Here is a 13,694-nt window from a genome sequence, read left to right as displayed (position 1 = left end):
TTTTTTTTTTTTTTGAATTATTAAATACTATATGAACATTGATAAGCATGCCATTACTATACTTTTTCTTGTCTCATTGATTTTATTTCCTGTACATAAGACATATAATAGGAGCATAATCAAGATTGCAAGCAAAACCTTTGGCCTTTTCTAAATAAGAGTAGATTATTGTTACGTTCAGCTTGAAACGTGATCGCTGAGAACAATTATGTATGTATAAATCAAAATTGAGTTTAGGGGGCTTCAAGAAGATTTTAGAGTGCCAAAGAATTGGAAGATTCTGTAATAATGAAGAATGTTGAAGAATCTGTAAAAGCTATTAGATTATTAAAAAAAAATTGTTTTGTAGAGTGTAAGTAATTAGAACTTTTACATATAAATGTTAGAATGAATATGAAATCTATAAATAAGGAGAGGACGTGGTTATTGGCAAACAAGAAGGTACGATTGAGAGTGAGAGGCTCCAAAAGTGACAAGTTTCATGGGTCAATCACCGTAACCCCATAACATATTCTCTTCAGTTTTTGCTTACTAAAGATGAATAAAGGAAAGAGGTAAGACAGATTACGAAAAAACAAATAAATTAAGTCTGACTAGATCAACACAAAAACATATATTATGCAATAAAAAAATGAAATAAATTTTAATTTCTAAAAAATAAGAATTATTAATATAACATTGACGTCTGGTATTGTTGGTGGTCCAAAAAATTATAACTCTGTAGATATAATAATCAATTAATTTAGCTAGAGAATTAGGTTGGTTACAATATTGACATTATTGGTTATTAATATATAGTTATAGGGATACTTTGTTATTTCCTAGACCATTTTGTATTAAAACAGCTTCAATCATTTGGGAAGTTTAACAACTATTTCACCTTCCAACCTCCTCCCACATGACAACAGTTTCTGGTAATGTTTGGCATCATCGTCAAAACAATGAAGAATCTAAATAGCAACTCTCAATCACCCATTCAAAAACTAATGGACAAAAACAATATCTAGCTCTACATGTATCAATGGATAAGAAGGGTAACTGTATTGAATGAATCAAATCAACTCTCGTTTTCAAAATTGAATTCAGTCCACTTGAGTTTTTGAAGTTTTCTTTAATTATTATTCATTTTTCTCTAGTTCATGCATGTCGGTGCAAAATACACAAACATGTCAGCACAACTACAATATATAGTAAAGACAAATTATAAAATAAATCAATCTTTTAAAATTCATCAATATATAGTAATTGTTTGGTGTGCATGAGACACCGAAAATGTGTCCCGTGGTGAGCTATATAGGGTGTTATGAAAGGACCGACACTACTATTATAGAAAAAAAATAATAATAATAATAAACTTATTTTGGGAATTTGATATTAGAAGAGTACGAGAAATGGAATACGAAAATATTTTATCCATGGATAATTAAATTTTTGCGACAAAGTTGAGAAATGTTTCGATTTGAGAATAATTAGGTTGAAAAGAAATGAGAACAAACAATTCATATAGCATTAAAATTAAACCTCTTTCACTTTGAAAGGTAGAATATACCTCAAATTTCACTTCATTGCAACATAGAAGAATGAAATGACAAATCATGTGGAAATAACAAACATATAATCGACTCACCCTCTAGAAAAAAAGAAATATATATATATATATATATATGGTGTGTTCTATCGTATAGAATTGAAACTTTGAAATTAAAATTTGAAAAAAAAACATATAAAAAAAAAATTATTACTTAACAAATAATCATAATCATACACCCAAGATAAATAATAATCCCACTTAAAATTGTAAACAAAAAGAGAGACAATCCTATCTTTTTCTTTTTAATTTTTTTTTTTTTTAATGTCGGCAACTTATTACTAGTTTTTTATCCATACACATAACAAATCCCAAAAATTAATATTATAACATTAGAGTTGTTGGGCAAGTGCAAATTTAAATTTTTTTTTTTTTTTTTTTTTTTTCGGAAGGTTAAATTTAAAATTTTTCCTTCTTAGGAATAGGTAGGCCAAGTCTGGGATCGGCAATAGGTGGCGTGCCCATGTGGCATATATGGTTAAGTACTTTTAAGTTAGATATGAAAACACATTTGGCAAACTTAGTGGGACCCACCACGTGAACCACACCGAGTATGCCACGTGATAGCCTTATAGGTGGCTTAGAAAGTGTCTGATATGGTGTGCGGCCATTGGTTTTCCATTAATCTCCTAAACTGCATACCATGTACCGATATTTACACAATCATTAAATATGTAGTATGATATTTTATTTTATTTATTTATTATTTTATTATTATTTTATTTATTTATATTTTTTTTGCAATATATATCGATTCGTGGATTCGAAATGATTGATGTCAAAAAAAAAAAAAAAAAAAAAATAGTCGAAACGATTGCAATTTGCCTGAACTTAAATCTTCAATCATTTATTATTTTAAAAGAGAGAATTATACCACAAGATTATAATTGGTAGATATATTCATTTACTTGAACGATTTTTTATTTTATTCTTTTATCTAATAATAATTATAACAGTATTTTTAAGAGACTTAAAATTTATTTTATTTTATTATTATTTTTTTTTTAAAAGGAAAAAAATCTATCACTCAGTTATATGTGTTACAGTTAAAGCCTTTAGATGGATTCAAAGCTGTTGCCTTTTTTTTTTTAGGAATAAAAAAACAATCAATATAAAATAATTACACAAAAACCACATTCGGATTTACATGGTGGAGCAAAATTCTTACATGCGCTCATGACAGGTGAATAAAAAAAATCACTATCAATAATATATGTTTATAACGAAAAGCTCTAACAAAGCCTTGACAAATTTGACTATCTCTCAAAATAACAATATACTCAACACCAAAAAATAAGAGAATTTAAATACAAAGAGCATTCAAAGGTATAAAATATAATTAACTCTCAATTGAAATTCGTAAAGTAGCAACATAAATTGAGCTTGTAATTCAAGCTTCACAACCTCAACAATTGTATTTTCGGTTCCTAAATCTCTCTGTCTCTCCCGAATTCCACTCAACATGATTAATTTTGAATTGATAATTTGAGTTAATTGCGTGCGGAGAGAGAAGAGGGGGAAAAGAAATGAAACAAATCAATGAAGTGGCAACAGATCCACATGCCAGTCAATGGAAGCCAAAAACCAGTCTCTTTAATTATGTTATATACATACAACCAGTAACGGACTCAGAAAATTTTGTGAAGGGGGCGACTTTTTAATTTGTAAGTACAAAATTATATGATGGGTTCATTTTTGTAATTTTAATAGAGTTTTTTTCAATAAGTTTTAAAAAAATTAAAGTATAAAATAAATAAATAAATAAATCAGTGGGGAAAATTATTATTCTAGTTGGGGCATCCTCATAAATTATCAAAATTTGAAGTAGCTGCATACAAGAACTAAATCCAGCAAATTTGTATATATAATTATGTACGCGTGCATGCATGTATATACTTATGTATCGAAATATTATTTTCAATGTCTGTCCCCATCACTCAATCTACATATATATATATATATATATATATATATATATATATCTTTTCAGTACTGTTGGATAAGAGAGAAAATGATGGAATAGATATGGTGGATGGTGATCTTTTGTGTGGGTTACTGAGATTGAATTGAGTTGGATTAGAGAAAATTTTCCACAGGTTAGTGTAGTCTTTTCTAGTTAATTGACCTTTGATTGAACAAGTATTTAAAATGTACGTGGATGTGGTGAGAGGTTTGGGTAGTTGTAGGAGTAGTAGAGTTTGAAGGGTTATTGTGGAAATATTGTACAATAATTTTTATTAGAGATGGTGTGATTAGTAATTAAGTAGAAAAAAATATTATTGATTTTATTTTGTCTTTAAAAATCATATTTTTTTTTTCCTACTTAATTACTAGTCATGGAAATTTTGCAAGCTATTTTTTCAATAATGTAATTGTCCAATAGGATTAATGCAACCTTTTGGAAGGAAGTTGAGAATTACCTTAGGATATGTAATTGAAATGCCATATATGAATAATTGAGTTTGCATATGGTTGGCATGAGATCTTGAAATGCCATTACATTAACTTTATGCCCTAGACTTATTCTTATTCCATATATGTGATTTGAGAATAATTGTGGACATTGGAAGGAAATATTCTCCATCCCTAATGGTGGGGGTTTACGCTTTAAAAAAAAAAAAAAGGGGGGGGAGAAAAATTGTCCACCAATTGAAAAAATTATACCCGCAAAGATAATTCTATAAGATATGGATTATGACTTTGTTTTTTATGTATGTACTTTAAATTTGAAATTGGAGCCTTTTATGAAATTTAATTAATTATTGAAAGCATCAAATTGCCCCCTTGGAAAAGGAATTGAATCCAACATGAAAAAGATTTGTGAAGTTGGAAATTACGTGAACGTTACTTGAAAGAAATTTTGAATACAATAGATTACAGACGTTTAAATGGGCACAGTTCATTCTTTTGGGCCTTGTCTTTATTTGGTAGGTACTTGGGCCACAGAAACAAATTTCTTGTTAACAAGTACTTCATTGATTGAAGCACTCCACATAAATCTTGAAACTTCGTGCTTTTGCTTTCACAAAACTGCTTATCAAGCCAAAAAGCATGACAGCGATGATATACTAGCCGAAGAGTCCAGCCTATTTATTGGATCGAAAGTGTCACGGCTCTTCATGACCTTAAATGAGTTTCATTTTATGAAAAAGACTACTCTACAGCTTTAATATCAATTGTATTATATCATTTTAGTGATTCCTATTATCAATTGATAATGTCATATCACTAATACAACCGACTCAATTATTGGCCTTTTCAGCCTTAAAATTATTTTCCCAATAATTATGGAGTTTGTCAACGCGGTCCTAGGTAAGCATATTTTTGTCATTATATTATACAATGGACATGTCTCTAGGCTTAGAGTCTTCTTGAAGTGAGACCCTAAAGAGTCCCACTGGCTTGCTAATGGTCCCAAGACTCTCTACTTATTTGCATGTCAGATTTCACCATTTGCCAGTAGCTGAGAGTTTTAAGGGGCAGGACCCCATTGTCTGCCTTCATTCGGCACATTTCTTGGATATATATATATATATATATACACATACATACATACATACACTCAACTACTACGTTCATTATGAGCATTAATTCTCACTAATACATACATACAAATGGCACTTGTCTTTCTGATATTGGACATAGACTATTTTGTTGCACATCCAACTCCATTATTGTAGTGTGATGACTATCCAAACTCAATTGTTGGATAAATTTTTAAGGTTAAAATGCAAAAAAAATTCCTAAATTATTAGTCTTTTGCAATAAATTCCCTTAACAAATTCCCTTCAACTATCACTTTGCAAGACATTTTGGTTAATTTCCGGTGAAGCAAATGCTAGAAGACACTTTTATCCCTAATCAAAACGACGTAGTTTGGGCAATTAGGGCCCCTTAAATGGATGATGTGGAGGGAAGAAGTCTCAACAACCAATCAACACGTGACAACTCAACTAACCTTTACCTTTTTTTGTCAGCACCCAACTTTACGCCTATACACACAGTAACATTCTTCATCTTCTTTCCTCACACCGAACTCCACAGTCAACTGCCATCGACACCATCTGGTTCTCCAGCTCCATTGCCTTTCCACCAACACTCTTCTCTCTCTCTCTCTAAACTATCTCTTTCACCCATTAAAGAGTATGTGGGCAAACAAAAAGAGGTAAAATAATTTATAAATCCACCGTACTCACTCACTATATATATATATATATTGTACTAGTAATTTCTTTCTGTATGTTGATCTATAATTTTTTATAGGAACTATAATGATTTTGTTTCCATTGGCAACCACCAATCGATTTCGTAGCCCTTGTTCGCATCAATCGATTTCATCATCGTCAATTTGAGAAATCCGGATCGTCCGATATAAGAACGACAAATATATAGGGTTCCAGGGGCCCTAGGCTCAGACGGCATTGCAACACCCCCCTTCAAAACTTATATATATATATATATATATATATATATATATATAGAGAGAGAGAGGTAGCTTAGAAACCATCATAATTTATAAAGTATACTTACAGTGCATATCACATTTAAAATTTCAATTAGGAACATATAGGACAATGTGAAAAGATTAAAGATGTTTTTTAAGATACTTTTCAAATAAGGGATAAAAATAATAGACAGACTATAGTTTAGAAATATTTTCTGCACTTATCTGATATATATACAAAACTAATATACAAAACTAATAGAAAATCATATACATTATCTTATATTGTGAATTTCATATAAGATGACATTTTGATTTTTGATTTTTTTTCTTTCTAGTTGGTGCATTACATTTGTCTCTTTTGAGACTTGAACTCCTAACTTCTCTTTGGGAAATAAGAAGTTGATACCGTTAAACCACTTGTCTCTATTGATATTTTTTATTAGTTATATATATATATATATATATATATATATATAAGGGGGGTTTAGGAAAGGATAGATGGTGTTTGGTTTGGGTGTATCTCAATTATAAGTAGTTGGATGTTTGGATTAAAGGTTATAAAGGGGGCATTATTGTCTTTTCATGTTTATAAGGGCATTATGGTCCTTAAATTATAAATTTTGTGTCTGAGATCCAACCCGCGTAGTGTTGGAAGGGGCTATTTGCAATAAAATTATATATAGGGACGGAGCCAAGATTGCAAAGTGAACTGAATTGCATTTGAACTGAGCTAAAATGAAGAGTAGTATTACATATGGACTGGATTCTGAATTGGTGTATAGTAATACTATTTTTTTTTTTTTTTTTTATCTATATTATAGCTTAAGTTAGCCCTTCAGTAACTCCGCCCCTAATTGTATAGTTTAGAATTTTTTTGTAATTTTTGTAGTTCAATGAAATTTGTTACTAATAAGCTAATAGTTCAATAATTTTTTGTTTTGTTATTTTTATTTTTTATTTTTGGCATTTTACCCAATTATTAATGAGACTCGACCATTGAATGGAAGGTTCTCAGTGGTGCCTCGTTTGATGGATGGACACAAGTCTTTCGGATGAGATTGCACTGTCAGCATTCCTCTCCACCTATTTTAATTTTTCAATTTCCCCAGGCAGCTAACAAGTATCACTTCATATGGACTCTTTTGAAAATGATTTTGAATTAGTTTGTGGCCTACTAGAAGTATTAAGGCACTTTCCAAGTGTCCCAGTGTAACGTGTATGCGTTTATTTATTTATCAAAAAAATTTAATTATTTGATATTTTAATTATTTGATAGTGTTACATAGTTATTTATTTATACTTATTTCACTTTTCATTTAAATCTGATATGGAATAATTATTCCTTGTAACATTCTCTCCTACCTGAACTCGCACCCGGACACTTTGAGTGATACCGAATCAAGAATAGAGTCTGATTCTGATACCAACTGTAACAGATGGATGCTTGCTCATTTATTCAAAAACTTAAGTTATTAAGTAGTATTACATACTCACCCATTTATACGCATTTCACTTTCCATCCGGATTCGATGTGGGATAATTACTCCTTATAACACCTAGCTACTTTGAACTATTTGATTTTTACATATATAAGAATTTACATTGAACTATGCTATGGCAATTTGTCCCATAGGGACGGGTACCCGCAGCAACCTGCCCTTTTTATAACGGTTTTGGAAGACCGTTTAACTTATTTGAAAGGAGATGGTTTTTCTTAATGAAAACTCACGCGAGTTCTGGGCTAGAGCGAGAGGAGGTCACCCCGTCCTGTCCTGCCCCCATTTAGGTAAGTAAATTACTAAATCACCTTTATTTTATTAGTATTTATAATTAGCTCTAGAAATTCTACGTCACATTTACTCATTTTCTCAATTGTTCTAGAGAGCGACAGAATCTTACGAATTAAGAACGTTCATATCCTTAAATTTTATGTTAAATTATTGATTTTTCAATTTTTATGAATTTTTTTAATAGTTATATATATGGCCGCAACTCGGGCGGGTTGGGCGGATTTGAGGTCTAACTGAAGCCCAACCCACCATATGAAATGCTAAACCCAAACCCACCCTAATCCTATCTTCAACCCTAACTATTCAACTCGAGTCCAACCCATCTTTTTACTTTTAAATTCGGGCTTGCAACTCGGATTTAAATTTTGTATAAAAATTTTGGATTAATTCAAATTACTCAAATACCTAATCATCACACCAAAAATTTAATATGATCTTAAATTAGTTTTAGATTAAATTACTCTTAAACAAGAAAAAATTCAAAAACTTTTTGTAAACTTTTAATAAATTACAAATAATAAGTTAAGATTTAACAAAATAAGTTGAAAAGAAAAAAGATAATTATAGTTTAAATAATATATATAATGTATTTTAAAGTAAAAAAATATATATAAATAATATTATAATTCGGGTACGGGTTCGGGTTGGCTCGGGTTGCTAGCATGTCAACCCAAGCCCAATCCTAATTCAACTTGGGTTGAAAATTTTCAACCTAAGCCCAATCCTAATTATAAAAATGATTGCCCAAACTAGTGAAAAATCGGGCTGGAGTCGGGTTGGGTTCGGGTTCCCAACCCAAATTGCACTCCTTATATATAATTGTATTTGATGAAAAAAATTAAAAAAGAGAAAAAATTCTGAAACTAAATAGAACAGGACAGGTACCCATGGGGCAACAAAGTTAAACGGGGCGAGAGTAGAGCGAAAAGGTCTCGTATAGACGGTTTCGGACAGAAATGATCGAGAGTTTCTAACCAATTGCGGGGATGAGAGACGGTTCACTGGCCCAAAGCGGGGGCCATCCCTAGTTATTAAGTAATAAAGTGGACCAGCATAGTTGCTTTAGTGCAAGCTTTGACAAAATGGCCAAAAATGGACATGACGGACGAGAGAGGTAGCAAGGACAAACGTAACAAAGGAAAAGAATCTACTCAATTAAAGTCATTGGTCCAGTGGTCCTCTGATGTGTACATAATTATAGTCATTAGCATAAAAAAAAAAAAATAAAAAAAAAACAGAGATAATGCAAGCTTCAATCATACATAACATCACCAGCCAAAATTAAAAGCAACCACCTAGTTTTATCACTTTGAACAAAATTAAAAGTCTCCAATATCTCAGCCCTTTCAAGTCCTCTACAAATGGGAACATTAGGCTAGTAAAAACAAGAGAGAACATAAAATGAAACAACAAAACATATCAAATTATCCAACATAAACAAGCACCATCTTTGTCAGGATAATCTGGTTTTGATTGAATTTATGTATCTACACTTCTGTTGATTGCTCCATACCCATAGGTATAAAATTGATGATATAGATATTAGCCTAACAAGCAAGAGATAGATGTAGACAAGTACTATGAACAAGTCCCATGAACACCGGACACCAATTTCTCCATTCCCTCTTCCATCATCATCTCTTTGTATCGGCATTCACTGCTGCAGAAAGCTTTCTCACCCCTGAATAAGAAAAGATTGGTGAGATTGAGACTTTTGTCGCGTTTGGAGCACGAATCCATGTCTTAGAATTGGATAAGGAGAATATTTAGTGTAAATTTTGAACTAAATTATCTCCGATTCCAAATCTAATGGTGCATGCGATCACAGAAACATCAAAAAGAGATTCATCAATCAAATATGTGAAACCACTAGGGAGAGCTGAATTTAGAAACAACATTATAAGTACCATGACTACTTAAAATGCCTAACCAAGCTGAGATTAGAATATTATGAAGTTAGAGCTTTATCAAAAAGTCATTCTTGTTGATCAAATTGAATGGATGAATTATAAATTAAATGAATTATCTTGGTATGAATCTAATTCAAAAAAGTTGACTCCACATAGACCATTTGAACAATGTAAATAACTTAGTATTAAAAAAAAAAATAATGGCAATTTGAGCTAATACCTGTACATATAAATGTCTTTTCCATGGCCAAGATTCTTCTTGCAATTGTAACAGAAACTGAGAAAACTCTCAGATGGATAGCTCATCGGACGTCGATCGGCCAGAAACCCATTTTCTTTCCTGGAAGCAGCAGAGGACCCAACATCACCATAGAAGCTATCAATGATACAATCATCGAATATATGAGTAGTCCTCGGATTGGGACCACGAGAGATCACACAAGTATAATCCTCTGAAAGTTCCATCTCACTAGCAGAGAGACACCCACTGAAAACCCGTGGTGAATTCGGGTTTTCTAGGCCGGAATTCGCCGATCCAAACGGTGATTTCTTAGCTGCAGGGGAAGATAATGCCGGGGAGAAAGAACACGGCTGGGAATTCCTTGTCCTTCTACCGAAACCCGCCGGAGATTTCGGTGACTCGGAAGGGGAAAGAACAGAGGGAGGCAGAGGAGGGATTTGAATCTTCAATTGGGATCCAAACAGGACCATTCGGCTTTCGGGTTTGGATGGTTTTGAATCTGAAATTTCATCGATCAAAGCATCAACAATGCCAAGACCAACCTTTCTCGAATCCAATTTATCAAAATGGCTTCTACTTTCTGGTTTGGGAGCTTTGGTGGTGGTGTTTGAGTCAGACCTAAATGAGTTTCTCAAAGTAGAGAATGGCTTGCTATCAAGTATTGAAGTTGGGCTCATCATCAGAGATTCAGTGTCAGTGAAAACCTTTGTGGCAAAACTAGTGAACAAACTTGGAGAACTGAGGATTGATGAAGTGGGTTTTCTATATTTGTCTGTGGGTGATTGAATTGAGCCATAATCAGCCATTAGAGCTTGCTTACTAGTTGTTCTAGTTCTCTTCCTCAGCATAACTCTTCTCTGTTCAAATCAAACAATTATAAGTTCCAATCTATGTTGTGAAAAATCAACTACAACACACACACATATATATACATATCTTAAATGATCTGTGATTTTAGCCAGAAACCGCCATGGACTGGAACAGAGAAGAACAAAAAAAAACTCCAAAATTCAGAAGAAAAAGACGGGATTTTTGGGGTTTAAATCAGAGAAAGATGGAAAAAGAAGAGAAGCCATTTTTAACAAATCCAAGAACCAGAAAACCAAACAGACTCCATGAATTCTCTCTATCTCTCTCTCTATCTCAGAGGCTATCTATCTCTTCCATACCTCTGTGACCTCCATTTTCAGACACTGAGAAAAACAAGAAAATAAAAGCTCTCACTTTTTCCCCGACTTTCTCGGTCTTTGTTTCTCAGGAAGAAAATGGCTCATCTCTCAGAACCGACATAGAAACGAACCTTGGCAGTCATGATCAATACCTTACACAAACGCATGCAAACAAAAGAAACACAAAAGCTTTGTAATTTTTTCTACTATCTTCCTTTTTTCATTTTTGTTTGCTTTATACCCTTTGTTTGTGTCGTTCACTAGTAGAGTATTATCTCAATAAAAATGGTTTCTTCTAATAAAAAAGATTCAAGGCTTTAGATGCAGACAAAACCCATAAATCAAAAGGACCTGAACCTGAAAAAAGACTGGGATCACTGCATCTATTGCTTACTTTCTCTCTCTACATCTATCTATCCAACCTTTTTTTAGTAATAATGTTTAATTATTTGGGTTTATTTTCATCAGCCCCTGAAAAATCGCCAAGGCGATGCAGAGAGAGTGAGGGGTTGTTGGGTGATTTTAAAGAGTTGGAGTGAGTGAGTGCATGGGAATAAGTGGTTATGATGAAACTGAACCACTACTACTTCTTTTACCTGCCCTGAAATGGCAGTTTTTTCATGGCGGTTTTAGCCAGAAACTCCTCTCTTTCTCTCTCTACTGGCTACACTGCTCTCTCTGCTATCCGTGGAATTTTGCTCTATCTGTATCACTTCTCGTCATCCTGATGGAAATATAAAGCAGGTTTACTCACGCTACAAGTACTATTCCGGATTAGCCTCTGTCGAGTCTTATTAGGATCCCCCTCCACTCAGCTCAACTTCTCAACTCGGCTTAAATAAAACGGTAAATAATAAACAAAAAAACGATTATCAAGACTGAGTTATTCATAAATAGTTTAAACTCAGGTTAAAAAAAAAAAAAAAACACACTATAATTACCAAGTGGGAATAATCCATGACTCCGAATTGCAAATGTGTTTGTGAACAAACTCGATAAAAGGTTTATGAACATGGTTTATGAACATGGTTTGTTTAGGATGAATTGTTTTGATTTTATTATCATTTTTTACATTACAATCTTAATCACAAATTCGAGGTTAAATTCTGGCTTGAGATTGGGATTGAAATTGATCAAAGAAACAATTCACTTGAACACTTTAGCTTAACAAATAATGCCCGACTTGAACACTCGAGTTTGAACAATCAAAACCTCAAGCAAATTTAACTCAATTACAACTTTAAATTTAAGATCTCAACATATTCAAGTCACACGAATAATAATAATGATAATAATTATCCTCTAACTTGTACCATAATGTGGAGATTCTATAAAAAACAAGGTTAAGGGATCAAATTTTCATTAAATAAATGTGTCTTTTGAGTTTTTGCTTAGTCGCTTTTTAAAAAATAAATTAGAAGAAAAGGACAAATGTGAGTTTCTTTTTCTTTTATTTTTAGCATAATATTAATATTTTTGTATTATTTTTTGTTCAGGCAAATTAAAATGAAGAAAGATTTGAACAGAACGTTCTTCTCTGAATAATATCTAAATACTAATACAATTAACACAAACTAATTAGATGCTTTTATCCCATAAGAGGTAGCAGATTGTAAGAATATCTATCAAGATGAAAAAAAAAAAAAAATTCCCAAGCTAAGCTAAGCCGATAGTCGGGCCAGTCGGCTACAAGTAAATTACTTATCGGATGTGTGGGATAGGCAGAAGAAGGCGGGTGATGGGATCCAGTGGAGTGGAGTGCAGAGCAGCGGAGTGCAGTTGACAATTGGTGGGGTCCACATATATAGCTAACCAGATTCGCAGGAAGTTCACGGACGGTCCTGTTATAGAGCTGCTGCTGCTGCACCATCATTTTCAAGCCCTAACTCCTCGGTTGTCGCAAACCTCCTAAGATTGAGCCCCACGATACAACTTATTAAACCCCTTTTATATCAATTTTGGGGTAAAATTACCGGGACCTCCCCGTAAGGGTTTGAGCTTATTACCCATAAATTACATTACCGAAATTTTATTGTCAAATTCCCTTTGAGCTTGTTTGGTTGGCATGAAGTAGATAGATAAAAAATAAAAAATAAAAAAAATTTAAAAAGTTTGGTTAGCGTGAAATTTTTTTTTTTCAAGAAAGTAATTTTTTTATAACTATTTAATTTTTCTCAAAACAGGGAAATTTTACTTTTCCGTGAAAATGATGCATTCACATTTTAGTTTCTTATTATGCCCATGTCACTCTCCTCACTTTCTTCACAAACTTCTAAAATAAGTGAGTTTCATTATTTTGTAAATTGCTTATAAGATCATGTAAATACTAATTTAATTGTATATTAACTTCAACCTTTTATTCTCAAGAATTTTCCAATCAAAAATTTATTATTAATTAAACTTGTACCTAGAATCACATATATTTAATTATTAAATATCAGAAGACAAATACTATAATGTCCATTAATTTATCTTTGAACTTAAAATTTTAATTTTGTTCATAATCCTGGAAATATGATAGTATCTCAGAAGAGTACAAAGTAATCTTA

At 32.3% G+C, this 13,694-nt stretch overlaps 1 protein-coding gene across 2 annotated transcripts; it reads right to left on the bottom strand.

Moving 5' to 3' along the window:
• Nucleotides 1–9,106: 9,106 nt before the first annotated feature.
• LOC132275112 (FCS-Like Zinc finger 8) lies at nt 9,107–11,895 on the bottom strand. Of its 2 annotated transcripts, XM_059776511.1 has the most exons (3): nt 11,742–11,895; nt 9,956–10,833; nt 9,107–9,506 (listed from the first exon to the last, which is right to left on the bottom strand). In XM_059776511.1, exons 2-3 carry the CDS (start codon nt 10,822–10,824, stop codon nt 9,404–9,406), a joined length of 972 nt encoding a protein of 323 aa, XP_059632494.1. In that variant the 5' UTR covers nt 10,825–10,833; nt 11,742–11,895; the 3' UTR covers nt 9,107–9,403. The 2 variants fall into 2 exon arrangements, with proteins under 2 accessions (XP_059632494.1, XP_059632493.1); XM_059776510.1 differs by having other exon boundaries at nt 9,956–11,884.
• Between the last annotated feature and the right edge of the window lie 1,799 nt (nt 11,896–13,694).

This window comes from Cornus florida, unplaced genomic scaffold, assembly GCF_030987335.1.
Source record: "Cornus florida cultivar Cherokee Brave unplaced genomic scaffold, ASM3098733v1 CherokeeBrave_3.0.0_Hap2_Chr09, whole genome shotgun sequence".
NCBI classification, from domain to species: domain Eukaryota; kingdom Viridiplantae; phylum Streptophyta; class Magnoliopsida; order Cornales; family Cornaceae; genus Cornus; species Cornus florida.
This window is presented reverse-complemented; position numbering and strand designations above follow the sequence as displayed.

Bases quoted from the DNA above. Each gene is read 5' to 3' on its own strand.
- LOC132275112 (XM_059776511.1), bottom strand. From the start codon at position 10,824: ATGCTGAGGAAGAGAACTAGAACAACTAGTAAGCAAGCTCTAATGGCT. The intron at 9,507-9,955 runs GTATTAGCTCAA...TTTCTTATTCAG, and splicing joins AAAGACATTTATATGTACAG to GGGTGAGAAAGCTTTCTGCA.